This window comes from Brachypodium distachyon, chromosome 1, assembly GCF_000005505.3.
Source record: "Brachypodium distachyon strain Bd21 chromosome 1, Brachypodium_distachyon_v3.0, whole genome shotgun sequence".
In the NCBI taxonomy this organism is placed as follows: domain Eukaryota; kingdom Viridiplantae; phylum Streptophyta; class Magnoliopsida; order Poales; family Poaceae; genus Brachypodium; species Brachypodium distachyon.
In genome coordinates, this window is record NC_016131.3 from 20,176,182 (window position 1) to 20,189,193 (window position 13,012).

Here is a 13,012-nt window from a genome sequence, read left to right on the forward strand (position 1 = left end):
ATATTTGTGACGTGGGGAGCCTCGTCGGATGCTACCCTCTGCAAAGGAAGTGCGGGCAGAGGTGCAAAATGATCGATCATAAGGGTGCCTTTTATCTTTGGTTCAAACAAATGAACTAATTTTGAAAAAGTGATGCGATTTTGAAATTTTAGTTCATTTAATACAACACGGATTGCACCTCTACGTGGTTCATGCACCACACGGTTTTTCATGGTTATCTCTTTGTATTAAGGGTTCTTGTATTTGAAAAACCTGAATAAAACATAGTTTAGCAAACAATGTGTCAAGGTGATAATCGGTGCTGCATGCATTCCGCCTACGCCGGGTTGGCTCGCGCATACTTATATAGATAATGAAAGGTGGCACAGGTGAAAATACACATGTGGGAAAAAGAACTTCAAGCATGGTGCGATTGATGGTTGTGCCGACACAAGGTGTCTTCATTTCACAACCATGATACCTACACTGCAGAAGATAATCCACTAGAAACATAGTAAATTTCATTGGTACAATATCTATTTTCAGATACCGGTGTGTGAAACACAACAATGAAGAAATAATCGTAATTTGGGTGCTCAATCAAGTGTTATTTCATTTTGATTGTTCGTTAAAAAAGGGCCGCCAAACTCCCACATGGAAAAATGTCCTGCTCGCCCCCACATAGCAAGCAGCTTGGCATATTCTCTAACCTACCAAGGTGAGAGAGCAATAACACCGCTAACCGTGGATAGTGTTGAGCCGTCCGATTTTTCAACTAAGCCTATGAGAAGCATTTGTAAAAGAAAAAAAGAAGAACCAAACATGCGCTTTCGGTGACCCGTAGCAGCTTCCACGCTTTGTCCCCATAGAAATGCCCCTATAAGTTGTTGTGTTTACTGCCAAAATGCACTGCCTATATAAACTCCCGCCCCTTCATATTTTGTCCTCTTTTCTCACCCGACCGACTCATTTTCCTTAAATTGCAATAGGCATGCCTCATCTAAGGTTCTTAGGAGTTGATGGCATGTCCGCTGTCGACAGAATATCAACCCGGAAGACTCCTCAACTTTCACTCTGAAGTAATTAATCTACTCCCTCTATCCTAAATTCTTGACTCAAATTTATCCAAATATGGATGTATCTATTTTTAAAAGACGTCTAGATACATGTAATATTTCGACAACAATTTAGGATCGGAGGGAGTAGATCGGTAGATGCCTACTTAGGGCGTGGTTAAGTGTCTTGATGATGGTCAATTAATATGTTTACTTGTTCTTCAGACAATGTGTTTTTCTCAATGAAATGGGGAAGCTACTCATTTAATTTCCACAGAAATAAACTTACACACTATGAACTGAAAGCAGTTCAATATAGCTCTTTGATTTTTTTTTGCAGAATTTAAATTGTTTCTATGATATGAGTACGAATCAAAGACACATGTACAAATATTTCAGCACGACAAGATTGTAATAGTGTCCCTTTTTTACGCAGGGGTAAAGTGTCCATTTTGTTGATAAATAAGATAAAAAGGAAAAGAAAATAGATTGCCAAGTTTGCAGATCAAGTGGAAACTGCAGATTTTTGTGGCAAACACCCGATGGTTCTCCATTTATTAGTTTGTTCATCCCTTCGACAGGCGACAGGGCCCAAACCATTCGGCACTTGTTTGGTCGAGGATAGAAATGATTCTACCTGGCGCACCTGTCAAGCGGCTTGCTCCCATCGCGTGATGTTTTTTTTTTCCAATTATGTGTAAGATGTTCTGAGAAAAATAATCCTGTGGAAGATTTGGCGTGCTGTTTTTTTCTCTTTTCTTTAACCAGTACGGCAGTACTCCTTTGAGATCTTGACCGAACCGTAGGATCACATCATGACGGAAAAAGAAGTATAGCACAATCCGAACAACGAATGGTTGGTTAATTACCAAATAGCCCAGATCGCAATTTCACTGCACACTCCGGTGGCATGGTCATTATTCTGCCGTGCTGGTGAGTTGTTTATCCCCTACAGAGGAACGAATATTTAGACCGTGGAAAAGTCTCGCGATTTATTATTACCCTAAATCTAGATTCTAGAGCGAGACCACGATAGCATATCCAGTGCTATCACTTTCGAGATGTTCCTACTGCGTACGTACTCACACTGCTTCCAGTAATCATCATGAAGAAATCCGGGAAATAACAGTATGGTCTCGTGTGGTGTGGTGTGGTGATCCATAAGCCCGGTTTCATGTGCTAATGATTAAACTTAAACATAGCCAGTGCTAGTAAAATATGGACCGAAATTCGAAATACGGTCTCCAAACTACCTGAGTAGCATCCTTTTGTTATCTCCAGCCCCAAAAAATCCTCAAGCAACAAGGCAAACATCCCCTCCTCCTCCACTATCTCTTTCTCTTGTATAAAACCCAGCCCCCGATGCCCCGCACAGACAAAAGCCCCACCTTTTCGTCCCTCGCCTTCTTCCACTGCCAGGACCTCCTCGCCGGCGGCAATGTCGGCGCACCTTGTCGCCGCCGCGCTGCTCGTCGCGCTCATCAGTCCCGCCGCCCGAGGCTCCGACGTCTCCTCGGTCCCGCTCACGCAGGCCCAGTCCCCGGCCAACACCTCCGCGGGGCCCTCCTCCCCGCCCTGCCGCCTCGACCTCTCCGCGGAGCTCTTCGGCGGCGTGGCCGCGGCGTGCGGGGCCGGCGGCGGGCCGGGCTCCCTGGACCGCGGCCGCTGCTGCCCCGTCCTCGCGGCCTGGCTCTTTGCGGCCCACGCGCGCACCGCGCTCTCCGTCCCGGCCCCGGCGCCTGCGCTCGCAGGCCAGGAGGGCCTGGGCCTGGGCCTGGGCGGCGGGGAGGAGGGGCCCATGGTGCCGTACGACAACCAGCGGTGCGTCGACTCGCTGGGCGCCGCGCTGGAGAAGCGCGGGGTGGCGATGCCCCGGCCCAACGCCACGTGCGACATGGTGCTCTGCTTCTGCGGCATCCGGCTCCACCAGATCGGCTCGCTCCGCTGCCCCGCCGCCTTCGCCGTCGCCAAGAACGCCACGCCCACCGCCGCGGTCAAGGACCTGGAGAAGAGCTGCCGCGACGCATCCTACGCCGGCTGCTCCCGCTGCGTCCAGGCCCTGCAAAAGGTGAGGCCCTTTTTCCTTGTTTGCTTTCTTTGCTTCGCTTTTGATTGCCTTTTCATCTATTCTGTGCTGCTTTTCTTTTGTGTTGGATTTTGGGATGCATTTAGTACTTTTTCATGGTGCATTTTGTTCATCATATTGATGCATTTCTGGTTTTCTTTTCGCTGTTCCGTTGTTCATTGTTTGATTTGCTATCAGTTCTCCTGTGCTAGTTAACAACTAAAGTGTGGCACCGGAAGCGATGCCTTTTTCTTCTTTTATCTAGCAGGAAGAGCATTGCATTTGACATCCAGGAGATCCCTTTCCACATAGAAAGCCCCTTTCTAGCCACATTATTGGTTCACATGCTCAGATGGGCTTTGCTGCCTGTTCTTGAGCTGATCACTAATCATCAGCTACTTGATTGAGACTCCACTGCTTTGCTGAAAGCATTTGGGTTTGGGGACTGGCAACTCCCACTTGCTATTGCTGATAGTGTTAGTTAGCATTGCCAGTTAATTACAGGACCATGGCTTGTACAGTAGTGTTGGGAAGCAAGCCATACTATCATGACAGCAAGGCCAAAAGAACCATGGTCCAATGCCTTCTCAAATCTCAATGATGAGTTGAATCCTTTGATTAATCGGTTAAACGCACCCACAGCGTGATACTGCGCTACGGAAAGTTGTTGATTATTGAGGAGATCTTGTCCCGGACCCGTTTGTCGCGCATCCTCAAAGGCATCTGCCCCTGATCTGTGAAGAAACCATCCCTGTACCTGTACTGCCAGCCATGAATTCGGGAGCTGTAATCTTTGACATTCTTCACCTTCGCATATTGTACCGGGATTTTGGTGCCAGAACAAGAAGAAGCTGGAGATCGATCGAGCATGTGCGTGGGCATGAATAGGTTGTTGTGCATGGGCATCATTTATTGAGATTCGTAACACGAGCAATCCAATCCAAATGCAAATGCTAGTGCCACCAACTTCGCACCAACCTGCGTTGCATCGACGTCCCTGCATGGAACACATTAAATGCGTTTATGCAATGCAGTTCTTCTTCTTCAGGGTTTGTTTGCTGTCTTCAGTTCAAATCGATCGTCGAACTAACTGCTTAATTTGTGATGTCAGGTGAAGGGGAACGTGAGCCGGGAGGCAAATGGAGGCGGCGAGCGGGCGCGGCGGATGCTGGGGCTGGACTGCCAGCTGATGGGCCTGACGTGGCTGCTGGCCAAGAACAAGACGGCGTACATCCCCACCGTCTCCGCCGTGCTGCGCGCCATGCTCTACAGCGCGCACCCCACCGAGTCCGGCAGCGGGCACTCCTCCAGGGTGTCCGGCGGGAGCAACGCGCCGCCGCCGCCGAAGTGCAGCCCGGACCAGGAGAACATGCCGCTGGCCGTGGACTCGCTGCAGTTCGAGCATGCCAGCAGCACGGCCTCCTCGGCCCCTCGGCGCGCTCTCTTGCTCCGCGGCTGCTCCCAGCTGGTGCTGCTGCTGCTCTGCCTGGTCTGGGACGCGTTCTTGTGATAGAGACGGCGTGGATTGCAGCGAGCTGTTGTTGATAAGATTGTTTTTGTTAGGGGAGGGAGTAGCTTCTTATTACATTTTGCATAGTAGTGCAGGTTAATTAGCAGATGTGGCAGTGGCATGTCATGGCCGCGAGAAATGTGTTGTTTGCTGGTGCCGGCGTCGATTGATGGCACTGAACAGTGGTGTGTACCTGAGGCTGAGGAGTGAGTGTCGCTAATCTCGGTGCTTCTACACTGAGTTACCACCGACTTAACACACTGCTGTTTTGGTGAATCAAGCAACTTCTTTCTGTGCCTAAAAGGGATTTCCGTGGTATAGTACAGGGAGCTGGTGCTTTGAACTTTTTGCAAGGGCCGATCTTGCGGCGGCTACGAAGAACGAGAAAACCGAAGAAAAAATAAGTCGAAATTTCCTTGGGCTGTTGTTGGGCATGTCACGACGAGGAGGAAGTTTTGGCTTTGGTGCGGCAGTTCACGTGGTAGCCTGGTAGGTAGCCTCGCGTGTCGCGTATAGTGTGCATCCCTGGCTGTCAGCCTGTGTCCTCCTTTTCTTGTGGCCGCCTGCCTGCTTGGGGGCTGGGGCCCTGGATTCCTGCGGGCGTCGCGTCCTGTTCCGCACTTCCGCTTTCCGCGCTGTGGCCTGGGCGAGGCGACGGAGCGGTCCGAGAAAAGAAAATGGTTGCTTCAGCTTCGCTGCCGCATCGTAGTCGAGTCCACTACATCGTGGCAAACGCGAAAAAAATCAACGGAATGGAGGGATGCATGCATGCAGCAGGCAAACGCCGAACCCCGCTTGAGGGGCTGTCCTCCACTCTCCACCTGCCCGGGTACGTGCTGCCGTTGCACGTCCCGCTTTTTGTCAGGCTCAGCGCGTGTTCGTGAGCCCTGCTGGGCGCTGGCCCGTGAGTCGTGACATCTCTGCATTCTGCAACTCCAACGGCGACGGGCCACCCCCAACCCCTCGTGCATCTTTGATTTAGATTTGCCCGATCAATCCCACGAGCCCATATTGGCACAAAGGGTAGCCTCGAGTTCTCAGACCTAGCTCCCTGTGCTCCACCAGTGAGCCCGTTCAAACTTCAAACCCAGACTAGATCGCCCTCTGTTTGACAACGGACAGAGCACTTTCATAGAACTATTGACTTCACAGCTGAATTGTTCTTAAAAAAAATGCTTTTCCTGCAAGTATATATACTATCTAAGAGAACAAACGACTGTTTTCTCAAGCAAGGAGCGCAAACCCCCCTGCATCAAGCATTCAAACCGGACAAACACCAGAAGTCCCTTGAAACAACTGTAAAGTGGAGGGTCTAAAGCTACACAAGACCAAGAGTAACCAGGCTACAAGGCCTTCCTAATGCAGACAGACCATGAGGTGATGTGCAACGCCAATGCCATCACGCCGACCTCAACACCAGAAAAGCAAACGTTCACCTAACAGAACATGCATTATTCTACCGACTCAATATCAATATCTGAACAGGACATACAAGATTCAGTTCACTATCTGACATCCACGTTTTATTCAAAAATACTCTAATCGCATAGCATACGACACTCAACGCACACAGCAATAGCCAACAGAGTACAGACAGTTCTAGATTAACCAGAGCACGGCCGATACAACCTGAATCAGTTTTCTACTGATGATAGATAAAGTCATACCCTATTTACGCTGATAGCCAGCATAAAGTCCAATTCAAAAGATGAATAGCACGGAAGAACTACTCCAGGTCACAGACCTAAAATCAATGGCCATATTAGCCAATAATCAAACTAAATAAGCCATTCTATCTTCTACCATCTTCAGACCATATCCCCACCTTTTCAGGCTTCTGAATGAATAGCCCTCTCGTTGCTCCGCAAATTATGACACCTCATGCCTGAAAGATGAATGGTTATCTGCAACATCTCCGGCAATTATGTGGACATGGATTCCTGCTGACCACCTGATAGTCTGGCAAGGCTTCCATTACTCTCGGCTAAAGGCGAGGAGTGAGGTTGGGCATCCTTATCTCCAGAATGATTGCCTGGAGCATCTTGCTCATCTCCTGAGCTGAATTCCTCAGACTGGCCAGAAGGAGGTGCATATATCAAGTTGAGTAGAGAGTCGCCACAACCACCCAACTCAATGGAAGGGCAACTTATGCTGCCATCCTCCTGGACCGACTCCTGCTGCAGCAATCGTTGTGTAAATTTATCTTCAGGGGTGCTGTCTGACATATTTCCTTCACGTATCTTCTGACAGCAGCTTAAACATAGCTTAAAAGGGCATCTCGGGCAGCTTCTCAAGGCTTGGTGCATGGACAGCTTACAGTTATTACTGTAACAAAAATCTTTGATCAGATAAAGAAATTGCGTGAACGACAATGCAATTAGCCAAACTTGAAAGTAACAAAACCTACTATGAGAGGCATACTGAATAAATACAAACAAGCAAAAACTACAAAATGCAAAGGAACTGATATTTCTCTTTAAGATTCTAGAATGCAAAAGGTCATCCAGGGGGCATCATAACTTATCAAACATTTCGACAAAGTCAAGGAAATAGATAGCTTTGCTCTATCAGCAATATAAGTGGAAATAGCTAAAAACTTAATCGCTATGCTGCTAAAATTGTAAGAGAAAAATGCTTTTCTCATCCCTCAACCATAGCCAGAGTGTAGACTTCATCCCTCAATTCTAACACCACGTTGTTCCCTGAACTATCAGTATTGTGCTGTTAATTTGTACAAAGAAGGTGAGGATGGCAATTGCATTGCATTGATAGTTGAGGGGCCAACTTCAGGCTGTTTTATAATCAAGGGATGAATGCTACACTCCAAAAAAGGAGGGTCAAAAACATTTTTTTTTCCAACTTGTATAGTTCACATGAGATGATTAACATGCAGAACATCAAAGAGAAATGTAGCTACGATTATATTTCAAGGGTGATCTACTCCATGTTAAAGATTTAATATAAATGATAATTGTGAACTGAGGAGAGAATTTGATCAAACTGGGATTCAAGCTACTAGTTCATATGTATAAATGAGAACAGCAGCAGATACAAGAGCTTACCAGTAAAGTGACCCACTATGGTCATCTTCAGCTACCTGGACCCGGATATTGGATATTTTTGTTCCTATAAAATAGCAGGACAATACATTAAAACTGCACATGCAAACTTGCTAACAAAGAATATACCAACATACCTTGTATTTTAGATTCTATTTCCAATTCATCAAGCTGCTCCTGGTTAAGATTTAATGGTAGAAGCTTGTACAGTTGGTGGTTGCAGATTTTAATCCTGACTAGTTTACTGTGATCACTTGCTGATCCCTGAATATTAAGGCATAAAGACCAATAAATAAATAAATAAATTTAATAAAGGATATTGCCAAATTGATCTTCATGCAGTTATATCTAGTAAAAACCGACCTTAGACATAGCACCCCTTGACTGACCAAGGGTGCATTCTTCACAATCACAAGAGCCACGGCAAACTGGACATTGCATTTTTATATCCTTCTTGGACATCCCAGAATACCTGCATTACAGTAATAGTCAGGAGGGGAGGACTAGAATAAAATTACACATGGGCATATCAAAACCTAGTTAGCCACTGGATCCAATTAGGCGAGCAACGCACACCAAATTCAACAGAACCTAGTAAACCACTGATTATACTCAAGTTATAGCAAAGATTATATAGATCAAATGCACACATTAATACAGAAACATAATAGAGCACTTAACATAAAAGAATCTACAAGAGGCTGACGGTAATATAGAGCACGTGCATTTTTGCAGAATTTTAAACCATCCCAAGTATGCTGATTTTATATAATCATGCAAAAAAAAAACTTGCTGTGAAAAAATATAGAGGTAAATATGTGTAGTGCAAGTTTAGGTTCTACACAAGTATACATAACAAATTAAATTTTTGTAAGGTGGGGTTCAATTCTTGAATTTTTTTTAAAAAGAACTTGCCCCTAGGGAAAGCAGGGAACACTCAGGTCACCCCAACAGGCCCACTCTACCCAATCTATGAATTCATGAATTTTTGGAGCTCATATGAATTCTTATTGTCCTCTTCAATTGAAGAGTGCTCCCCTTTTTTCTTGTGGTTTTGGTGTATCCTCCACGGCCTATGTCCAATCAGCATAGTAACTCAGGGCGTGTTTGGATCTCAGGCAAACTCCCTCCTAGTCTTGCCTGGCTGGGGTGCGCGTTTGGAACCACGATAGTTACCTAGCTTTTGAGGGCCAGCTAGCCTTCAGGAGCTAGAAAAAACTTGCCCAGCTGGGAGAGCCGGATCGGCTCTCCTTCGATGGCAAGCTCAGCCAGCGCGAAATAATTAACCGTGCAATCAAAAGCTAGCGTTGACAACCAAACAATTAGTGATGGCAAGCCAAGTGAAGCTGAGCATGGCTAGCTGGGCTAGCTGAGCTATTGCCCACCTCAGCTTAGGTACCAAACGGCCCTCAGTCACACTTGACCAAATCCATAAAACCGAATCAGTCGACATGATCATGGTTTTTAATACGACGTCATCATATCTTCATTATGACGATGATACAAAGTCGTGGAGCCCATGGAAGGCATCACGTCCACCCGCACGATAAAAATGATCTGTTGCGTCGAGATACCTCATGTGGCGTCGCAGGGACGTTTTGAACCCTGTGGCGCTGAAATTGCGACGTCACAGAAGAGAACATCAGAGCAGACGTGCACGGGAGGGAAACTGCAGGGCGCGCGCGGGTGAGGAGGAAAGGCAGTTGTGCAGGAGGGAGGGAGAGAGGAGAGGGAATTGGGCGAGCCTCCCTCCCGTGAAATCAAAGTCACAGAGAAATTAGGAAATTGGGAAAAAGAGAAATGGAGAGGAGAGAGAATCAGGTGTTCCTTCCCCAGCGCCGGCCCAGCGGCTCTTCTCCGACCTCTCCGAACTCCAGCAGCAGGTATGTCTTCCTCCCAGCTTCTCCTCTCCCTCCTTCCCTCTCTGCTCTGTTCTGCCCTTGCTCCCTCCCTCTGCTTTGTTCTGTACTATGCTACTGACACTCTCTGCTATGCTCTGTTCCCCTCTCCCTCCATCTGCTCTGTATTGGTGGTGTGCCTCTCCCTCCCTCTACTTAGATGATGCCATTATACGCTAGTATATTTCTATGATAGAAAAATAAAGAATGCTTCCTATAATCATCTAACGCATAAGAATAATCAAGTTAAATCCCCATGGTACTATTCCCAACCTCAAACACGAAATAGAGAAATCAAATGCGAGAATTCAGCAAGGTTGGCTTAATTTGGGGAAATGAAGCAAATTTCAAGTTTTTACTGTTGATCCTGACTAATGGGACACCGAAAATAATAAGTCAGCTGCAGCCCAAACAAAAACATGAAAGAATCACACAACAAGAAATGAGAATGCTCCCTGCCGTGCAAACAAGATTGCAATAAACTACTGTTTATTACCAATAATTCAGGATAAACATAAAAAATAATTACCAAATTTATGGCCTAGCATGAAACAGAGCAGCTTAGCACAACCACAGGGGAGCTACACATCATGTAAACGTAAAACTTGATGAGATATACTTCCAGTTACTTCTCAACCAAGTCCTCATTAATGATAGTTGAAAGATTGCATCACAGCACAAATTCATGATGCTGATGCAGCAACAAGCAATGTAGCTAAACAAGCAAACAAAACTGATATACAAATAAGAAACTAACCATTTATTGATGCAACTGTTGCAGAAGTACTGGTTGTTACAGTTCTTGCACTTGACAACGCGTGCAACCTTTTTCAACCCGCAACGGTGGCATGCATTCTGTGCTGCTGCCTTTGCCATACCCATTGCTCGAGGAACAACCTAACACCAGAGAGATGTAAATAATAAGAACATGCTAAACAAATAACTAAGCAAATGCAAATCAAACCATCAATCAAGAACAATAAAAGATTAGTTAGGTTACCTTCACAGGGCCAACAGGCAATGGCTCAGCATTCTTGGAACGGTAGCACCGCCGGAGTGGCACAGGAATGTCCACTCCCACCTTCATCGTTATAGGTGAGCCTGCAGCCCCACTGCTCCCTGGCGAGATTGTCATCAATCCGTTTGGGAGATCCTTTGTGGCCTTTGGAGGTGATGCTGGCGTCAGATTCAGGCTCCTCCTTCCCTTCCTCCTGTTCTTCTTCTGCCGCTGGAGAGCGACAGCAAGTACCTCCCCATCGGCTGGAGGCTTCTTGCCCTTGCTAGCCCTCGCATAGTGGTACTCACAGAAGCTGACGGTGGGGAGTGCCAGAGCTTGGCAGCGCCACTTCTTCCCGTCACTTCGGCGGCACCGGAGGTGGTCTGGTGGTGGTGAAGGAGAGTTACCGCGGTCCCCTGACTTGCGCCGCCGCCGACGACGTGGTGGCACAGGGGTCTCCTCTGCCTCGTGGTCCTCAGCCTCAGGAGCAGGGTCGGGCGTGGTGGCTCTCTTACGACGGCGGCTGCGGGCTAGAGGGGAGGGAGGAGGGGATTCCTCGACAGCATCGGGCTCGGCATCTGTGCCCTGACCTTCTGGATCGGAATCCGCCCCGTCGTCTTCGTTCTCACCACCAGTCTCAGCACCTTCCTCTCCGTCCTCACCGTCAGTTCCGTCAGCTTCTTCTTCATTCTCGCCGCCGGTCTCGGCGGCTTCCTCTTCACTCTCGCCGCCTGTGCCAGCGGCTTTCTCTTCATTCTCACCGTCGGTTTCCTCTGCTTCCGCTTCTAGATCAGCGTCAGCATCTGCTTCGCCCTCGGAGTCGCTCTCAGCACCTTCCGCTTCTGCTTCGGCCTTGGCATCCATCTCCTCACCTTTGGTCTCCACCTCGGCCCCGTTAGCCTTGGCATCGGCGGCTTCCTCCGCGTCCATCTCCTCCGCCTTGCTGTCGGCGGCTTCCTCCTCGGCGTCCTCGGCATCCATATCCTCGGCTCCGCTCTCAGAGGAATCCCCCTTGGAGTCCTCGTCAGACTGCTCTTCGGGCTTAGCGTCCTCCGCGGCGTCGACCTCGGTCTCGACAGTCTCGTCTACGGGCTCGGGAGCGGTGGATTTGGGCTTAGGTTTGCCCCTGCCCCTGCCCCTTCCCTTGCGGCGCGGCGGCATGGCGGCGGCGGGAGCGGAGGCTAGGGTTCCGGCGAGTGGGATTTGGGGAGGGATCGGCAGATCAGCGGGTCACTGGTTTCTACAAGGAGAGAATAGAAGGGGTGGGGTTAAGAGGACCTGCCAATATGCCCCCCCCCCCCCCCGGTTTCTCACAGCGCGACGAGGCGAGGACCGACGAGCGTCCGGGTCGGATGCGAAACCTTTTTTAGTTAGTAAATAATATGATTTTTAATAATTGGAAGATTATTATCTCTTCGAATAAATAAAGGAAGGCAATTAATATCGTGAAATAAAGGAAAGAGATTGATGTTGTGATCAAACATGATTATCTGGAAAGTGCGAGTGCCATTCGATCACCATTGGACGCACTAGATCGCATGCCGTGTATTTATGGACAGATTTTGGCGAGTTTCGTCCGGTCCGGATAGTATTAACGCTCAATAGAACGATATTCGGAAATAAAGACCTTCGTTTTTTAGAACATTAAAGACCTTCGTATTTTGGGATTGCCGTCTTTTGACAAGCCCTAATTCAAGAATGTCCATTCACGCTCGTTAGAAACATCAAATGTTCTAAATATTATGTGACATTGGTGAAATAGCTTGGTTGACGATTGTACACATGTATGTTATCTTGTATGCTATTGTTCTATGGTAGTGTACGAGTGCACACGTACACCAAGAGATCATGTGAAGATCGCACCGTGTCTTGATAAAATGATGAGGGAGGACCTCTTGATGGCAGGTGATGCCAAAAGCTTTGATGTTGTTGACTTTTAGCTATCAAGACCGTTGGATCTCGACGTAATCTAGGTTATATCGAACCCTGGAGAAGTATTAGTGTAACACTCAAACTCATTAGGCTCATGTGCAGTTTCTGGTGCGAGCCTCACAGTCATAGTGAAGAGAGAGTTGCACCATCATATATACGCTTGTGTACCAAACATAGCACCTCCGGTTAATATTGTAACACCGTTTTAGTTTTGGTCCAAGAGACACATGTGTAGTTGCTAGTTGGATTAGTTATGCATTTCTAGTTTAGAGAGAGTTGAGATAGCATATACCCTTGTGCTCCAAATATAGCACACCTTCGGGTTGACTCTTTTACACGAAGCGAGACGAAAGTGTAAGAGTAAGTTTGGCATGAGGTGGATTGTGATAATCCAGCTTTTTCAACAAGCTTTTGGCTATTTTTATGTCCGGATAACCAACTTTTTTCTGTTTTTATGTGTATTTCTCCACAACAGATTATTAAATAAGTTAAGGGCAACACAGTTCAGCAATGCCAA

The 13,012-nt window shown here is 47.4% G+C and overlaps 2 protein-coding genes across 2 annotated transcripts; one reads left to right on the forward strand and one right to left on the reverse strand.

The window, feature by feature from the left end:
* Positions 1–2,387: 2,387 nt before the first annotated feature.
* On the forward strand, positions 2,388–4,912 carry LOC100841587 (uncharacterized GPI-anchored protein At4g28100). The gene is made up of 2 exons (XM_003560050.4): positions 2,388–3,102; positions 4,211–4,912. The coding sequence occupies exons 1-2, from the start codon at positions 2,473–2,475 to the stop codon at positions 4,607–4,609; spliced, it is 1,029 nt and encodes a 342-aa protein (XP_003560098.1). The 5' UTR covers positions 2,388–2,472; the 3' UTR covers positions 4,610–4,912.
* A 1,148-nt stretch (positions 4,913–6,060) lies between these two features.
* Positions 6,061–11,841, reverse strand: LOC100841894. The gene is made up of 6 exons (XM_010238806.3): positions 10,567–11,841; positions 10,324–10,463; positions 8,032–8,140; positions 7,806–7,932; positions 7,672–7,735; positions 6,061–6,934 (listed from the first exon to the last, which is right to left on the reverse strand). Exons 1-6 carry the CDS (start codon positions 11,722–11,724, stop codon positions 6,532–6,534), a joined length of 2,001 nt encoding a protein of 666 aa, XP_010237108.1. The 5' UTR covers positions 11,725–11,841; the 3' UTR covers positions 6,061–6,531.
* Positions 11,842–13,012: the final 1,171 nt, after the last annotated feature.